General features: G+C 35.8%; 1 protein-coding gene across 3 annotated transcripts in view; it reads left to right on the top strand.

Annotated features, from left to right (window-relative positions):
* tbc1d5.L (TBC1 domain family member 5 L homeolog) overlaps positions 1-16,810 on the top strand; it is a 286,202-nt gene that overhangs the window by 192,258 nt on the left and 77,134 nt on the right. For all 3 annotated transcript variants that reach the window (XM_018266425.2, XM_041565417.1, NM_001091614.1), the window contains 1 exon segment: positions 16,618-16,760. In XM_018266425.2, coding sequence (XP_018121914.1) covers positions 16,618-16,760 — 143 coding nt within the window.

The raw sequence follows: 16,810 nt of genomic DNA, 5'->3' as shown, positions 1-16,810 counted from the left end.
CAGAATACGCTGTATCCTACCACTTACTAGGCCTGAATATACATAGGTTCCACTCTGTACCCAGTTAAAGTGGACCTGTCACCTACACATAAAAAGCTGCATAATGAAAGTCCTTTGCAATTTAAATATGAAACCCCAAAAATTCCTTTCATTGAAACATCCATACCTGTTATAAAGGTGTTTAAATATCTAAACTGTCAATCAAATATTACCTGCCCAGCCTCTATGCCCGTGGCATAGAGGAGGGGCAGTCAATTACTTTCACTTTCCATTCAGCACTTCCTAGATGTCACTGCTCTCCTCACATTCCCCCTTCCCTCCTCAGGCTCTATAATTATGTAGGGCACTGCACATGGACATTAGGTCCCCCATTCTGGTGCATACACAAGATTTTGGGGTGATACACAATTTCCCTTAATAACCGTGTCCACAAAATGGCTGCTGCCTGCTTGCTGTGATTGTATAATTCCAAGACAGAAGGAAACAAAATTTAAATAATAAATACAGTGTAAGTAAAGTTTATTTTGCTCAACTAACATGATAGAAAAGAATTTGAAATTATTTCTTAGGGTGACAGGTCCCCTTTAAGTTGGGACTTCTCAAAATGGACCCAGAACACATGGCTGCTCCAGCTTATATACTTTAGCACAATGCCTCCTTGTGGCCACACTTGAGAACTGTAACGGTCATATTTTGACGAAGGAAGGGGATCTTATTTGCCAACTAGGCTAAAGACTAGACCCCTGTCTAGAACTTAACTAAGGCTCCCACTTAGCTGGCCAGATGTTAGGGGACTAACTACTTAAAGTGGAAGCTATTTTACCAGTCCCTTACCCAGGCATACAAACAAGACCTGTCTATAAACACCAGTATACTCCCCTTGGTGGTTTACTTGCTGGGGTACTCACAGAGACAGGTACACTGGGGTTAACAGGCAACTCTGTACTGCTGACACTCTCCACAGTTGCATTGGTCACTATGTGACTGCTTTATAAATGTGTTTTTTTTTTTTCTGTTTTTATGTCTTCACCGGCTAAACATGGCATATTATAAAGGGTGACAGGTGGCCGCATGTATATATTTGATTAACAATAACCACAAGTTGAGTAACCTGGGCAGAAAGTGATGTAGTTAATTAAGCCAGTTTGTGCACTAGTTTAGTAGATTTGCTGTGGTTTGATTCCAAACACTTCAATGGACATGGTGTAAAATATGCTATAAGTCTGATGTATGAACTTTTACATATGGAATTTATGCCAAAGGGAAACACAGCATTGTTTGAAATGCCATAGCTTGATAAATAAGTGATTCATTGTATTGCCTTAAATTAACTTTATTAAATATGCACCTTAGGGAAAATACATAAAGTTGATTTTTATGATTACCATTCTTTATGTTCCCTTTGGCACTCAAAAGGAATCTGAGACTGTGTTTCTACCTAATACTGAGCAGTCAACTTGATATTCTTCTGTTATTTCATCTTCTTTTTGGTTTCCTGCTGTTTTCACTATAGTGTGAAGTAACATTTCTGTTATTCCGTATAATACATTGCTAATTCATCTAAAAGTTACAGTCAAACCAGTTGTTTTGAGGTGCTTCATTTATCAGTAGAAGTGATTTGCTAAGCTTCAGCCAAATATGGATCTGTCTGCTTTGGACTATGATTGAGTATATACAGTTAAATCCTGCCACAAAATGAATTACAAGAATAGCAATTTGAATACAAAAATTACAAAGCCAGCACTTTTCCAGTTATTTCTAGTGAAAACAGGCTGTTAAAGTTTGTTTAGTGTGTTTGACAACAGACAGTTTGATGTATTGCTGGGCACAGCAGTAGGTTGGACTTGAGTGGTATTAACTCTCTGTTTTGATTAATGGTAATTGTTTCGACAAAAAAAAGCATGTTTTACATACAACTCATAGTTCTGGAAAGCAGAAGTTGACTTGCGAGATCCATAATTAGCGCTCCGAGTTAGCATATAAAAAGATCACAACGAACATGCCGGCATAATATGTTTGTGCTTCTATTGTCTGCTATTGTGCTGCGTATAAACTATTCCTTATATGAAATTAAACCTGGTTATTTATCTTTTGTTTCATTTAGAATGTGATTTATGAGCTGCAGTCAAAACGTACAGTATAAAAGGAAAAAAATAATTGAAATTGTACCTGTTTGTAGGAGACCAAAAGGTAATCACATTCAGGAAAGTGTGGGAAAGAAACGGAATAGGCAAAAAAAAAAAAAGGAAAACTAAAAAAAACAAACATTTTTGCTTGTAATGTTTAATAGCGACAGTGTCAGTATGGATTTTTGAGCCATATTGTCGTCACATAATTTTCCATTTTCTTAGTAATTCTGCTTAAATGGATATAGACACTAGGGTGTTAAAAATCACTGATCTGTTTCAGAGTAGCAGATTGAAAGATAAGTCTGGGGTTGCATTTGTAGCTCCCTGATGAGCTCTACGGCTGTGCTTTTTGCCCAACACTGTCTCAGAGCAGCACTGAGCAAGAACCAGACTTGGCGCTGTGTTCTGGCTGATCCGTAGAAATGAATAAATACCTATCCTGTAAGGCCATTCGTTTGTATATTCATTCCGTTCCTGGAGCACGGCAGAGCTTATAATGATGGCTGAGGCTTAATCGGTGCTTCTCCAGGCCAAGGTTAGGAAGCAAACACATCCACAGGGGTCAGCTTAGTCCTGCTTATGCAGCTTTTTGGGGCACCAAAGGGCTGCAAAAAAAGTGTGAATGATAACCCATGAGGTGTTTTTTCCTCCGTAAAGCTGTGTACATTTGTAGTATGGAATCATTCCATTGCACAGAATCATTTATGTTAAATGTTCTCTTGGCTCTTATTTAACTTTTCTTATGTCTCACACTTTTCTACTTAACATATTTTTACTGCCCATCTCTCTCTGACGCTCTTGTCTATTCATATTGTAGAATTATTAGATCTTTCATATTCCGCTAATGACACTGATGACCAAGCTTTTCTAATGAAACAATGCAGCTGCAAGTACATAATCCTTTTAAAGGAGAAGTAAACCCTACCTAAAGAAGTAGGATAGAAATGTTGGGCTTCTGTATCAGCCCAAGGGAACCACAGCTCTTTAGCAGTAAAGATCTGTGCCTCTGAAGATGCCCCAGTAGCTCCCCGTCTTTTATTTCTAGTGATTCACTGCACATGATCTGTGCTGCTCAGTTACTGAGTTTAGGGACCCACTCACATTATACTGTACACATAGAATATAAATGTCACAATATAAGGCTGATAATACAATTAATACAGATAATTACTACATGGCAGCACAGAAACCAGTGCAATTAGCATCAGAATTTAATAATCAGCCCTGTAGCATCAGCTTATATTACAGACCAACCATAATTTTCGGCTTGACAACCCCTAAGTTTAGCTTCTCAACAGCTGCTCAGGGCCCACTGAGCATATGAGTGTCACAGACACTTTCAAAGATGGTGACCCCCTGTGACAAGTTTGAAGTCCTGGATCATTGCTGCTATTGAGAAGCTGAAACTTTAGGCTGGTGCAATAAGTTCAGTAAATAAAACATGCAGTTTAAGCCATATTAATTTTTAGGGTTTAGTTCTCCTTTAAGTGGCTCAATAAGAGAACAGGTACACACACACACACACACATTATATATACATAGAGATAGATATATATAATTTGGATCATCAAGGTGTGCGAAAAATCATATAAACATTTCTTTAAGCCCAATTGTTTTGCCTCAAATAAGGATTAATTGTATCTTAGTTTGTGTCAAGTGCAAGGTACTGTTTTATTACAGAGCAAGAAGGAAATCATGTATTAAAAACTGATTTTTTTTAATTAAAATATAGTCTATGGAAGATGGCCTTCTCATAATTCAGACCTTTCTGGATAATGGCATACCTGTATGTATCTATCGATCTGTCTGTCTGTCTATCTATCTACTGTCTGTCTGTCTGTCTATCGATCATCTATCTATTTATTTATCTATCTATCTATTCATCCATCTATCGAATATCTATCTATCTATCATATATAAAAATCATATTAAATATTTATATACCACATAATACTTTTGGCAGATATATTTCCTAACAATTTGGATTTTTTTCCTTAGGTTAGACTAAGGAAAAGTTAGACCCTGGAAAAGTCAACACTTTTCTTTTGACCTAGTAACATTTCCTTTTAGGCTTTTTTTTTTTTTTTTTAAATGTGCCAATTCATTCAAGTTTTTAGCTCGACGGCTTTAAAAAGTCACATTCGTTTTTTTCCTTTTAGGTGTTAAAGTTCAGCAACAGTTACATTAATGCAGAACTCTTCTATGGAATATATATACAATCATTTGTACAGCTGAAGCTATTTTTTGAAAAAAATTTAGATAATACACAGCAAATCTGCCCCCTCACATGAAGTGCCCCATGTGGAATGAGTTGTGGGCTGTTGGGTACTTGGGTATGTAAATCTCCCACTGAACATAATAGATTTTGCCTAGTCTAGGGAGGCAAACAAAAAACTTCCATGCAAAGTCTGCTTACTACAGAAAAGTTAAAATCATTCCTGTTTGTATTAAACATTAGTCTCATCTTTTATGGAAAGGAACTTTATTTAAGTAGCATAAACTTGTAAGATTAGCTCCAATTAAGTGATGATTTGTTAATGCAAATGTGCGGAGAATGACTGGTGGTGCATCTGTCTGTTCATCAATAGACCATTACTGAACAGCATTAGTGTGTGATTGTAAAAAAACTGGAAATCATTAGAAGCAAATAGCACATACTCACTCACATCTGACCTTATGCCTCAAAAGCATAAGACATGGAATAATAGAGAAACGTGATTTGAAGCCAAGCTATAAATGTGTAACTATAACCCTCATTTATGACCGATAAATTAGCGTTAAAAGTGATGACGCCTGAAACAGTACAACTGATTAGTGTAGGTGTATTAAGAAGGCAAATTAGGAACATTGTTTGACCTTCCACAAGCTTTTAAAAAGACTGCCTGTTTTCTTTTCATTAATAAGCTCACACTGCAAATATTGTTATATAATTGGATGATAAATAATTAATGATTGGTCCATCTTGTCTCTTGCTTAAATTTCTCTTCTTTTTTTTTATTAACTTTAGTTTTTTCAATTTTTTCCTGGCACTATTATGCCATCATAATGACATTGAAAAGAATAGTGCTAATTCAGTAAGCCTCTGTAGTCTTTCATTACATTTATTTTATGTCCAGTGCTTATTGTTAGTGTTATATGGTATTTCAGCACTGCCAGTGAACAGTCCATATGAAAGCATTGATTTTGACTGCTCAAAACTTCTTAACAAAGACTTGATTCACCTCTAGTCTACTACTTCAGATTATTCCAGTCTGCTGGTAGTTCATTTTGTTCTGAGACTTCTGTGACCAAATATGTCTCCGATTTGCCATTTCGAAACTAATTCAACAAGTTCAGCCATGTTTTGATTTTGTTTATTGAATTTTATTTACCAAATCATTCTGGTTCAGCTCAACAAATCTTATGCTATCTAAAGCCAAGATGCCAACTATCTGTCAGACCTTCAAAACAGTGTGACTATTGCAATATATAAAGTTTTTTTGTCAAATGTGAATTAATTGCTATGACTTTCCATACATGTTATCATCATCATTTCAAATGTCCTTGATATAACAAAAGATTATATCAACAGACGTATGCTAACAGAAAATAAGCATCCCATACATAATTATACACATGAAACAGATTTCTATTGAATGCTGTTCTTAGATCTACCAGATATCTGGTATCTTGTGTTAGGGAGCTGCTATCTCGTTACCTTCCCATTGTTCTGTTGTTAGACTGCTGGGGGGAAAGGGAGGGGCATGGTATCACTCCAACTTGCAGTACAGCAGTAAAGAGTGACTGAAGTTTATGAGAGCATGAGTCACATGACTGGGGGCAGCTGGGAAACTGACAATATGTCTAGCCCCATGTCAGATTCCAAAATTAAATATAAAAAAAAATCTGTTTGCTCTTTTGAGAAATAGATTTCACAGCAGAATTCTGCTGGAGCAGCACTATTAACAGTATTGACAGTATTAACAGCACTATAAAGAGTAATTACAGTACTCCTTTAAGTCTACTAAAAACAACATTTAAACATTAAATAAACTAAATAGGCTGTTTTTTCTTCCAATAAGGCAGGAGTGCCCATACATTACTATTGTGGTGGCCTACTTTTAGTGATATTGCCCCATTATGATCTACAATACATCCATAATATCACTGTTGGCATTCTGTTCCATGGGAAATATTACTTAAATATTATATTGATTTATAGGAGAACTTATATTACTATATTTAAAAAACCTTAACAGAATAAATATCTGAATGAAGAGAAGAAAACAGAAGGGTAATTTAGTCAAGCTGTTTGTTGGCAGAGTCTTGAGATCTACTGATCACAAACTAAAGGTCTACTGGTAGATCCCGATCTACCTTTTGGACACCCCTGCAATAAGGATTAATTATATACCAGTTTGGATCAAGTACAAGGTACTGTTTTATTATTGCAGAAAAAAAGGAAATAATTTTGGATAAAACGGGTCTATGAGTCCATGGGAGAAGGCCTTCAGAGCTTTCTGGATAACGGATCCCATACCTTTATTTATTTACAATTTAGAAGTTTGATAGGGGCCTGAACCATTCAGAAAAAGAACTGTCCATTGTAAAAAAGAACTCGCTAAATGTGAGGGGATCAGTAATTGTTTATCAAGCGATAAATATATTATTGCTCAGTAAAAAATACCAGTTGATATTAAATCAGCCCCCTTATGTTAATAGAAAGCTTATTTTCATTTGCATATAACTTTCTTTTAGTAGGCTTTCTGACCCAGGTCATGAATATGTATTCCTCTGAACACTATTGAGCAGATGTGCCATTGTTTAACCAACAGATAAAATATGGCTGAACATACCAGAGCTCAAAGAAAGCGCACTACAATAAGATGCAGGACAGATCTCTTTAAAGAAAATATATGTACTCGTGTAACCATGTCATTTCAAATGGGTTGTTTTCATCATTTCGTCCTTTACTCAAGAGATGTTTGAAGTTACACACAGAGAGAAATCTACAGATAGAATGTCCATCCTCAGATGAATGTCGTTCTTGTAAAATTGTTGTGCCTTAAAGTTGGGTGCCTTAGCAACATACAGTATGTTTGGTTGAAATATTTCATAGATTTTTGAGCTAAGATTGGCAGCTCACCAAATAGTTTCACAGAGTGCTCCAGCTTAATGACCAATCACATACTTGACATTTGTCCCCAATCAGACCGGATGCCACATGAAAAATTTACTCAAGCAAAGGGGCTCTTAGGAATTAACAGATCTCTAGTGTTGCTCACAGGGGACTCTGCAAGGTGAGCAGAACTTCAGCTTGTCACGGATGCACTGTTCTGACAATCATAAGTATATGCTAATGGCTAAATCGTGACAGAATCAAGTCCCTCCACCATATGGCTAATTGCCACAACAATATCTTCAGTGTTATTAATCAAGTTTTCATAGTGTGCCATGATAATTGGAATAATTAGAAACATAGATTCCTTGCCTCCCCCACACGCACTGTGCAAAGAGGGAACAGGAACAAGTGCAGTCATACTTACACCAATGCATTGTTTGGATGTTTTCTGAATCTGAAGTGGAAATAATAAATTAACCAGTTAATGGCAAGCACATCTGTACTCAGCTAGAATTTTGACACTGATTTCTGTGTCACCTAATTTCCTTGTTTGTTCTTATCTTGCAAAACACTTGTTTTTCATATTGTATCTGCATCATCTGTTTCACCTCTTTTAAACCTCGCCATCGTTTTATGAGAACCTTATCTATTCAGGTAGAATAAAGAAAACAGATCTCCAGATGATTGCTATGTGTTATTACAGTGAGCCAGAATGGACTTTTTAGTGTATGAACCCTGCTGTGTCTGTCAGAAGACTCAACAAAATTGGGTCCCCACTTCACTTTTTTTACACTTTGTTTAGTAAGGTGGTACAATGTTTACACTAGGGTCCTAGATTTGATTCAAGCCTGGGCACTATCTGCAAGGAGTTTGTATGTTCTCCACATGTCTGTGGATTTCCTTCCGGTGCTGTGGTTTCATCACACAAAACATTCAGGCAAGTTTATCTATACTAATAAGTCAAATCATCTGGACGTCCTGTATTTTCTTTTCCGACTGGCTTTCTCAATTCAGAATGACCTGTTAAGAAATATTTATGGTCCAGGGTATATACCCTGAAATCTTAGTCCAATCAGCATAATCTGTTTAGCACGGGGTCAGATACCTCAAGGAGGTAAAGTGTTGATTGTACTGACATTATTGGAGCTATGAGGTCTTATTAAACCATCCAGGGAGAGATGTATCTCTGTAGAGATTGCACCTCAATTAAAGCCACCATAGGAGATCTAATCATATATTAGATGCAACAGCAAAGCAAAAAAATAAAAAAATAAAAAATGTAGTCAGTTATGGGTTTCCTTTCCCTATAGTGGGAATTCCCTTGATGCGCGTGTGCTGAAATGTGACATAGATGAGATTAATTTCCCAGATTGCTTATTTACCTCACCACCTAACACATATGTCTAGCAACTTGTTTTGTAGAAAAACTAAAAAGAGCACACAAGCTTAATAACTGTTACCTTCTATAAACCTGTTATTATGTCACCAGTTATGGATGCATCATTAACTGTTATTGTAACTACTATTGTTCCTAGGTTTCTTGCCCCAGGAGGAAAGACATTTCTATCCATAGACGTATCTTTTTAGAAAATCCCTTTGACTCATGTTGTTCAGGACTTAATTGATTTCACATCGTTGGATTTGTAAATAAGAATGCCATTATAAAGAAAGACCCCGAGCAGGGGTGTAACTACAGAAGAAGCTGACCCGGTGGTCGCAGGGCAAGCCCAAAAGTGTAGGGGGCCCAATAAGACCCAAATTAATTAGCAATTTCAAGATATCTTGGTGGGGCCCTAACTGAATTTGCTGTGAGCTCCTTTAACAACTAATTACCACTGGCCACTGAGATAAGTAAGACCAGCTCTGTGGAAGTGGTTTGTGAGTGGCACCCTATGTTTGAGAACTAGTGGAAATAAGCTGTTGTAGCACACACAATGAGTTTTAAGGCAGATGTAGGAAAGCTAATCAGATCAGTTTTGTGCTCCACCTTGAAAAAAGTATGGGGTTAGCAACTTACCAGCATCCACTCAATTGAGTAGGTCATCAGGGTACTGTTTATTCAATCTGAGGAACCATGTCCAATGGTCCAAACTGGATACATGTGGATGAGACTAATCCATAAACTTTGTATGTGTCCTTAGATGTGATGAACCAGTGATTTATTGAAGCCATTTCTGAATAAAGTAAAGTACTGCAACTTTCTTGAAGAATTTTTTAGCTATAAGGTTTTTCAAATGTTTTGAAAAAACCCAAATTCATCTGAAGAAATGTGAAGTGTTTGTGTATCACCATCAGAGACCCTTTACCTACAATATTACAGCAAGTGTCTAGCAGAGAGAAAAAGAGTCCCATCTATTGGTTTGAAGCTTCTTAACTTTAGAATATAAGTCAATATTAAAGAACCCTTTCCGTCTACAGAGGTTGAATCCCAAAGGATATCTCAACATAATGGGCTATTTAGGCCTAAAAAAATAACTATTAATATCTCTCCTTTGGGCACTTTTCCTGGTCACTTTGGATGATTTGTGTATGTATGTATAGATAGATAGATATCTAAAGTCTATTAGAAAATGCGAAATAAACCTAATAAGCGGGGTTTGCCTCCAATAAGGATTAATTAAATCTTAGTTGAGATCAAGTACAAGGTACTGTTTTATTATTACAGAGAAAAAGGAAATCATTTAGAAACATTTGGATTATTTGCATTAAATTGAGTCTATAGGGGGACAACTTTTCCGTAATTCGGAGAGAGAGAGAGAGAGATTTATGAAAAGAAGAATGAAGCGCACACAAATCATGCAAAATTGTATGTATTAAAAATCAACACATCTGTATAGCCACGTTTCGGGCAAGCTATATGCCCTTTATCAAGCCATATGTGCATCTTTGTTCTTCTTTTCCTGTATATCAAGTGGAGACGAGACGGCATCACCGACCGAACGTGCACGGAGACTTTCACTTAGTACACTGATAAGAGTGCTGGGGCATCTTTCATTTTATATATATATATATATATATATATATATATATATATATATATATATATATATATATATTATATATATATATATATATATATATATATATATATATATTTTGTGGTAAATGGGTGTAAAATATAGTTGGTGTAGTTTTGTCATTTATGCGCAGTTTACTTTTTTGGAATAATTGCAATTTAGACTGGTTTCAGATAAAACAAAATGACTGCAAACAAAGTTGTAAACTATAACTACATTCATGTTAATATATATATATATATATATAGTACTTTCATTGCATTGTAAAGTAATCAGATGTGGCAGGTTAGAATGAACTTGCTGTTAACATTTTATTAAAAGAGTATTTATGTGATTCTTTGTTACCTTGCAGAAAAAAATCTCTCATTTCTTTGCAGGATATAATTGCCAAGAAAGACTGGTAAAATATGAATTATTATATTATTGTTAGTGATAAAATGCGATGCTATGAATGTTTCATTGTGCAGGTGTAACAGATGCAAAACAAGATTAATAGGACAGAGCAATAATTAAACCACAGCCAGCTGTCTCGAAAAGAATGGGTTTATCTTGTCCCTTTCTATCATTCGGGGATATCTAATATTTTGGAATGTCAATGAGTTGAAGAATATTTTTCTAAGCTTTATCTAATTCAGTTGTATTTACTGCTTTTGAAAAAAAAAAACCATATAAGTCAGTGGTATTGCTTTTATACCAAGATATTAAATTGCAACTTGAATACAGAATAATGATGTTATGATCTGCCTACACATTTCTAGGCATAAGCAGAAAGTGGTTGGTGCTAAACAGTCACATTTCCACATGGCCCATCAACTTAGTAACCCTTTACTTTAGATAATCAAGTGATGGAAAGGCAGCTAAGCAGCTTGTATATCACATAACATAAAAAATAACATATTTAACTGATCCCAGACATTTCTCCTATTAAATACCAAGCCAAACTGCACCAGGCCACATTAGACGTTCATGCCAAAGTCAGACCTACAGCAAACCACGCAGAGAAACTAGCCTTCCACTACAGCAGTGATCACCAACTTCTTGGATGTTGCTCACAGTGGCCTCAAAGCAGGTGATGTTTTATTAATTTCAGGCTTGGAAGCAAATTCTGGTTACATAAAAATATGGTGTACAAACAGAGCCTCCTGTAGGTTGCCAGTCCACATAGGGCTACTAAATAGCCAATCACAGCTCTACAAAAATGACTATATGTTGAAATATATTCTATATGTCATTCACTCATAGTCACATATATTTAAGTCCATCATGTAAGTCCGACTGCATCCGATTTAAAGTTTTCGCATTGATTCACTAATAGTATAACTACCCAACAATTAATTTGATGATTCAAAAAGAATTCCAATTAATGGCATTGTTTTCCAATAAAAGGTAACTTACAGTAATTGGAGGTTGGTTATCTGTTTGATAAAATACCTGCCCTGCTGTTACATTTCGAAGAAGAAAAGTTATTTTTTGTGTGTAAGACCCCCCAATTCAGCAGCACAATTTTTAAAAATACAAGTGTCATAATGAAACATTTCTCATCCAAAAAGAATTGCCTATATAATAAGTTTTGTACTCATTCTAATGATTGTAAAACAATGACATAAAATTGAGGTTTGGTGTAAAGTTGCAATTATTGTACGTGCCCAATTGTTTCTTAGCTAAGTTTAATTATATGTATTATTGATGTCAGAGTTTGTGTGTGGGTATATAAGTAATTTCAAGCGTCTGCGTTCAGGTTAAGAGAGGGTGGGGCACGGTCGGTGTGGGCATTGAGGGCTGAATCAGGGAAGTTTGTAAGAGAGCAATCCAGTATACTTGATCTTTGCAAATTCTTGGTAATATATCCATTTATGGCCAGTTTGCAAAGCAAACCAATGGCACTGTATGAGCAATATGATGTAATTTGCAGTGCTCATACATGAGTGAATGGGTCACGTGATTGGGCAATAAATTCTGAAGGCTATAAAATATTTTATTGAGGAAAGGGTAAAAAAAAATAGGTCATAAGGCTATAGTGATATTGGTAGAAATTTTCACAAACTGTAAGGCAACAACAAAGTCAATTGTTGGAATAAATAAATTCATCATGATCCCAGCAAGCAGCTTGATTTTTGGTTTTCTTTATTATTTAGCTCTTTATTCATATTTTCACCCTGTAATTTGAATTACTGTTTGCTGGCTAAAGTACAGTAGCACCTACATAACGCTTTAAATTTCCATTTTGCTTCTGACAAATATATGGGCATTTATACCAATATTAATCAAAACAATAGCGTTTATGTTGTTTTTTAACAAATATGTTCTATCTAATGGTAGTGACCAACTGAAGATCTCTGTGAAGTGTAGTTTTTGGATCTGAAACACTTGAAATTAAATTTTTACACTTATTTATCATGTATTTAGGCTTAGGAATAGATACTGCAAATAGCCAAAGAGAGGCAGTTTTTGAAATTGTGAATTTCTAGCTGAGTGCACATGTGTGATATCAAATTATGAGAAAATAATATGGTAGTAGTCCAAAATTAGAAGAACAAGACAAATAAGCTTTAAATTATGTCTGGAACACCTGGTGAATTGGTATGTGACAAAAAAATTATTTTTTAAGTCACATAAAGTTGCTAGATTGGATGATTAAAGTTGACAAGTGCTCTCCTTTGTCAGCCATGATTCAGAGTAAAGGAGTTTTATCCCAAAAAAAACAAAAAACCCCACTCTAAGAATAATACATACATATATGTATGTGCCTTGTGTGCTGATCATTCCAAATATGCATGAGTGATTTTTTTGCATATGTATACAAATCCATAGACTGTATGTTCTAGGGCCATGGGGAAAAATCCTTTAAAGCCTGTTATTATGATTAAGAATTAACAGCATGCAGTTCAAGCCATTTAACTTTGAATTGAGCCTTAGCAAATATTACAATTTACAAAAAGAATTGTAGTACTAAAGTGTAAAGCAATGGACCACGTAGGAAGCTTTTTCCAAAAAAAGCATTAATGTTTTCAGTCCTGGCTGTATTTTTACTCCATGTTTACAAGTATATTTGATTTTTTTTCAGATTATGCATGTATTTGGTTGATGTATTTGAAAAATGTCATAACAATTACTAACTACAAATATTGTTGTCATTTAACTGATCTTGGTTGCCAGTCCTAGATGTCACTGGGAAAATGTCACCCGAAGCAGTAGTATTTTATTCTTTGAAATCTTTAGGCATTGTGCATTATTATTTGTTATATAGTATTGCCAACATATTACACATACCTTTACAAAGATTATGCATCATTCACATTAGTCACATTAGTCTCTCACTCAGTTGAGTTTACAATCAAAGGTCCCTATTACATTCACACAAACACACTGTGGTCAATTTTATCCGATTAACCTTTTTGGAAGGAAGCCCCGACCAGTACACTGAGGAACCCACAAAATACCGGAAGAACTATTTACATAGAGCATTGTTTAAATTTCTGCAAATGTTTTCAGTTTTTTTTATGAATAGTAACCCCTTTCCTAAGTAACTATCGAACAACTAACTAATATATTTGAGATATTTTTTAAACTCACACTGATCAGAACTTCAGGTTTTATTCATTGAACCTGTAGTACAGAGCAGTTGTGCCTTCGTGGTTGACTTTAGTTCCTGCACAGACAGTAAAAATGTAATATCAGCTGAAGCTCTCTAGTTACTGGGGGTAAAAGGGATACATACATGTTTTTTTTTTCAAAATGCATCAGTTAATAGTGCTGCTTCAGCAGAATCCTGCACTGAAATTCATTTTTTAAAAGAGAAAAGATTTTTTTTTAATATTTCATTTTGAGATTTGGCATAGGGCTAGACATGATGTCCATTTCCCAGGTGTCCCTAACCATGTGATTTGTGTTTTGATAAACCTCAGTCACACTTTACTGCTACACTGCAAGTTGGAGTGATACCACCCCCAAAAGCCTATCAACAGAACAATGGGCTGCTAACCAGATAACATTTCCATGACATCTCTACTGAAAGATTCCTTTGCATTGCTCCCTAGCACCACCTAGTGGTAGGGTAGGCATGAGAATAGGACGCAAGCAGGAAAACCCCAACTTTTTCCTGCTTGGGTCCTTTTCTCATGTCTAACACTAGGGGCTAGGGAGCCCAATTAAGAAGGGAGTACAATGAGAAGGTGAGAAACAATAGCTGTCTCAAAGCAGTTAAATTTTGTTCTCAAAGCTCAGAATCAGGCATTATGACCTGAGATGGCTGCCTCCACACCAATATAACAGCTAAAAAAATACAATTGTTGGTTTAAGAATACATTTTTAAATGATAGTGAATTATTTGCAATTGTGGCCATTTTGGATTTCGTAGCCCCAATGGCCAGAGCCCTGGCCACAACTATAACATTTTTGGTTGAGACAACCTTGGGAAATACCGCTTTTGCCAATATCAGACCCATTGTCCATTAGATTTATAAACAGCAATCATATTGGGCACCTAAGCAATAATCCATGGCAACACCTCAAATTTTTGTGTGATGGCAACTGGGCCTGCACTACCTCGTGGCCTGGCGAAGCCGCGATAAGGTACATAATTGGCGACAGGGCAGGGGGATATTTCAGCATGCATTTGTTTTTTAATGAGGTCAGGTCAGTGACCCCCCCCCCCCATTTCAAAGCTGAAAAGAATCAGGAGACAAAGGCAAATACTTTAACGTGAAGGTGAACCACCCCTTTAAGGGACCTATTCAGGCTGATACGAAATAAGATGAGTTATTGTCTAAAATTGTAGGTAATTTGTAAGTTTAAGAAAATGACGTGCTATTTTAGCACCTAAACCTCCAGCTGTAGCATCTACATAGAAGTATGCAAAGACCTATTTTATGCATAGAATGTATGAAATATGCTTTTTTGTGAAAAACAGTACATTTCTATTTTTACTTTGTAGCTGCTAATGTTGTTATTTTAGGGCTAAACAGAAAGTAGAACTTGTACGCAATTAATAGGCTTGTTAATCACAATTAGAGAGCAAATGACATTTTATTAATAGGCCTGTAAGAGATATTAAAGGTAGATGAATTAGACAATGGAAGGTAGAAATGCCAGGTACTGCTTTTCTGGAGATAATGCCTCATATTTTCCTGGAAATAGGAATAATTAGTGAACATGTAAAGTAAAAGCTTGGCATAATACTACTTATCACTTGCTGATAGTAATTACATGAAAAAGAATCAAACTCTAAACTGAGAACAATAAGAGGTAAAGTGTATTGTACTATTTGTCTCATGCATTGCTGAGTCGTAATGAGTGGTCCTTATTGGCAAATGTACACCCGGTCAGTGAGTTCATCTTTTATCTTGGCTATATAAGGTGCCCCACCTAATTCAGACAAAGTAACCTCCATATACATGTGTATTAATACATTAAGATATATGGGGGCAGATTCACTGAATGGCGAAGTGGCCAATGATGACGTCAATTTGCCAGAAATCCCATCCGCAGGGACATTGCTAATTCACTTTATGCCGGAAATGCAGTAAAGTTGTAAAAAAAAACAAAAAACGCTGTGACTTTTTTTAAAGCTGGATTGCCTTCGAAAGTCCAAACTGTTAAAGATTTATGTGTGAACAATTTTTTCAAACTAATTTAAGGGGCATGCCACATTTGTTTAAGGGTGGGCTCATGTCTATGGCATTAGAGGATCTCTTTATTATGGCTCATTGGACATGTGTTTGAAAAAGTGGCCACTTCAAGCATTTGCACCAACATTACTACTAAAGACGTCCATACGACTTTTAGGTACCCCCTCTAAATTGACCTAAGCGCAAGAGTGCTAGCAAAGTTTCACTAGGCAAAAATTCGCTAGGAAATGCTCCCCTAGCCAATAACGCTAGTGAAAATTCGCCAGTGTTCGGCTACTTAGACACAACTTCACATTTTAGTGAATTAGTGGTAACGAATTTGCGCCTGGTGAAGTGTTGAGGAGTGTGGCGAAGCGATCGCTGGTGAAAATTCGCCTTTAGTGAATTTGCCTCATGGTGTTTGTGTCAAATTGTATATTTGATCTGCTTTTCCAAAACTGCTTCTTTTAGGGCTAAGTATAATTTAAGGAGCAGTACATATTTCTCACTATCTTATAATACTAATTGCTACAAGACCAGTGTGCAATCCAAGTCTTATACTTTTAGTTAAGCTTTTACTTGAGCTTTATTGCAAGCTCCTATTGTCTCTCCTTTCCTATTAGAATGCATATTGTGAACGCTGGCCTAAGCATTTTTACAAACTGTACAGTCTTGTTTCAGTTCATGTTTATGATATTTTTAAAAAATTCTACATTTTCATTTCTTGACTATTTGTATATTTCTTTCTTCTTTATATTTTTCAGGCGATGGGTAAGGTTGTTATTTGGAAGAGAATTTCCACTGCAGGACCTCCTTGTTGTATGGGACGCATTGTTTGCAGACAGCATTACCTTAGACTTAGTTGACTACATATTCATTGCCATGCTTTTATATATTCGTGATGCCTGTAAGTACCACATTATTTGTTTGCATTTTCCTATATTTATTAACTAATAA

The sequence above is a fragment of the Xenopus laevis genome, chromosome 6L (assembly GCF_017654675.1).
Source record: "Xenopus laevis strain J_2021 chromosome 6L, Xenopus_laevis_v10.1, whole genome shotgun sequence".
Classification (NCBI taxonomy): Eukaryota; Metazoa; Chordata; class Amphibia; order Anura; family Pipidae; genus Xenopus; species Xenopus laevis.
Note: the sequence above shows the minus strand (reverse complement) of the source record. Positions and strands in the feature narration are given on the sequence as shown.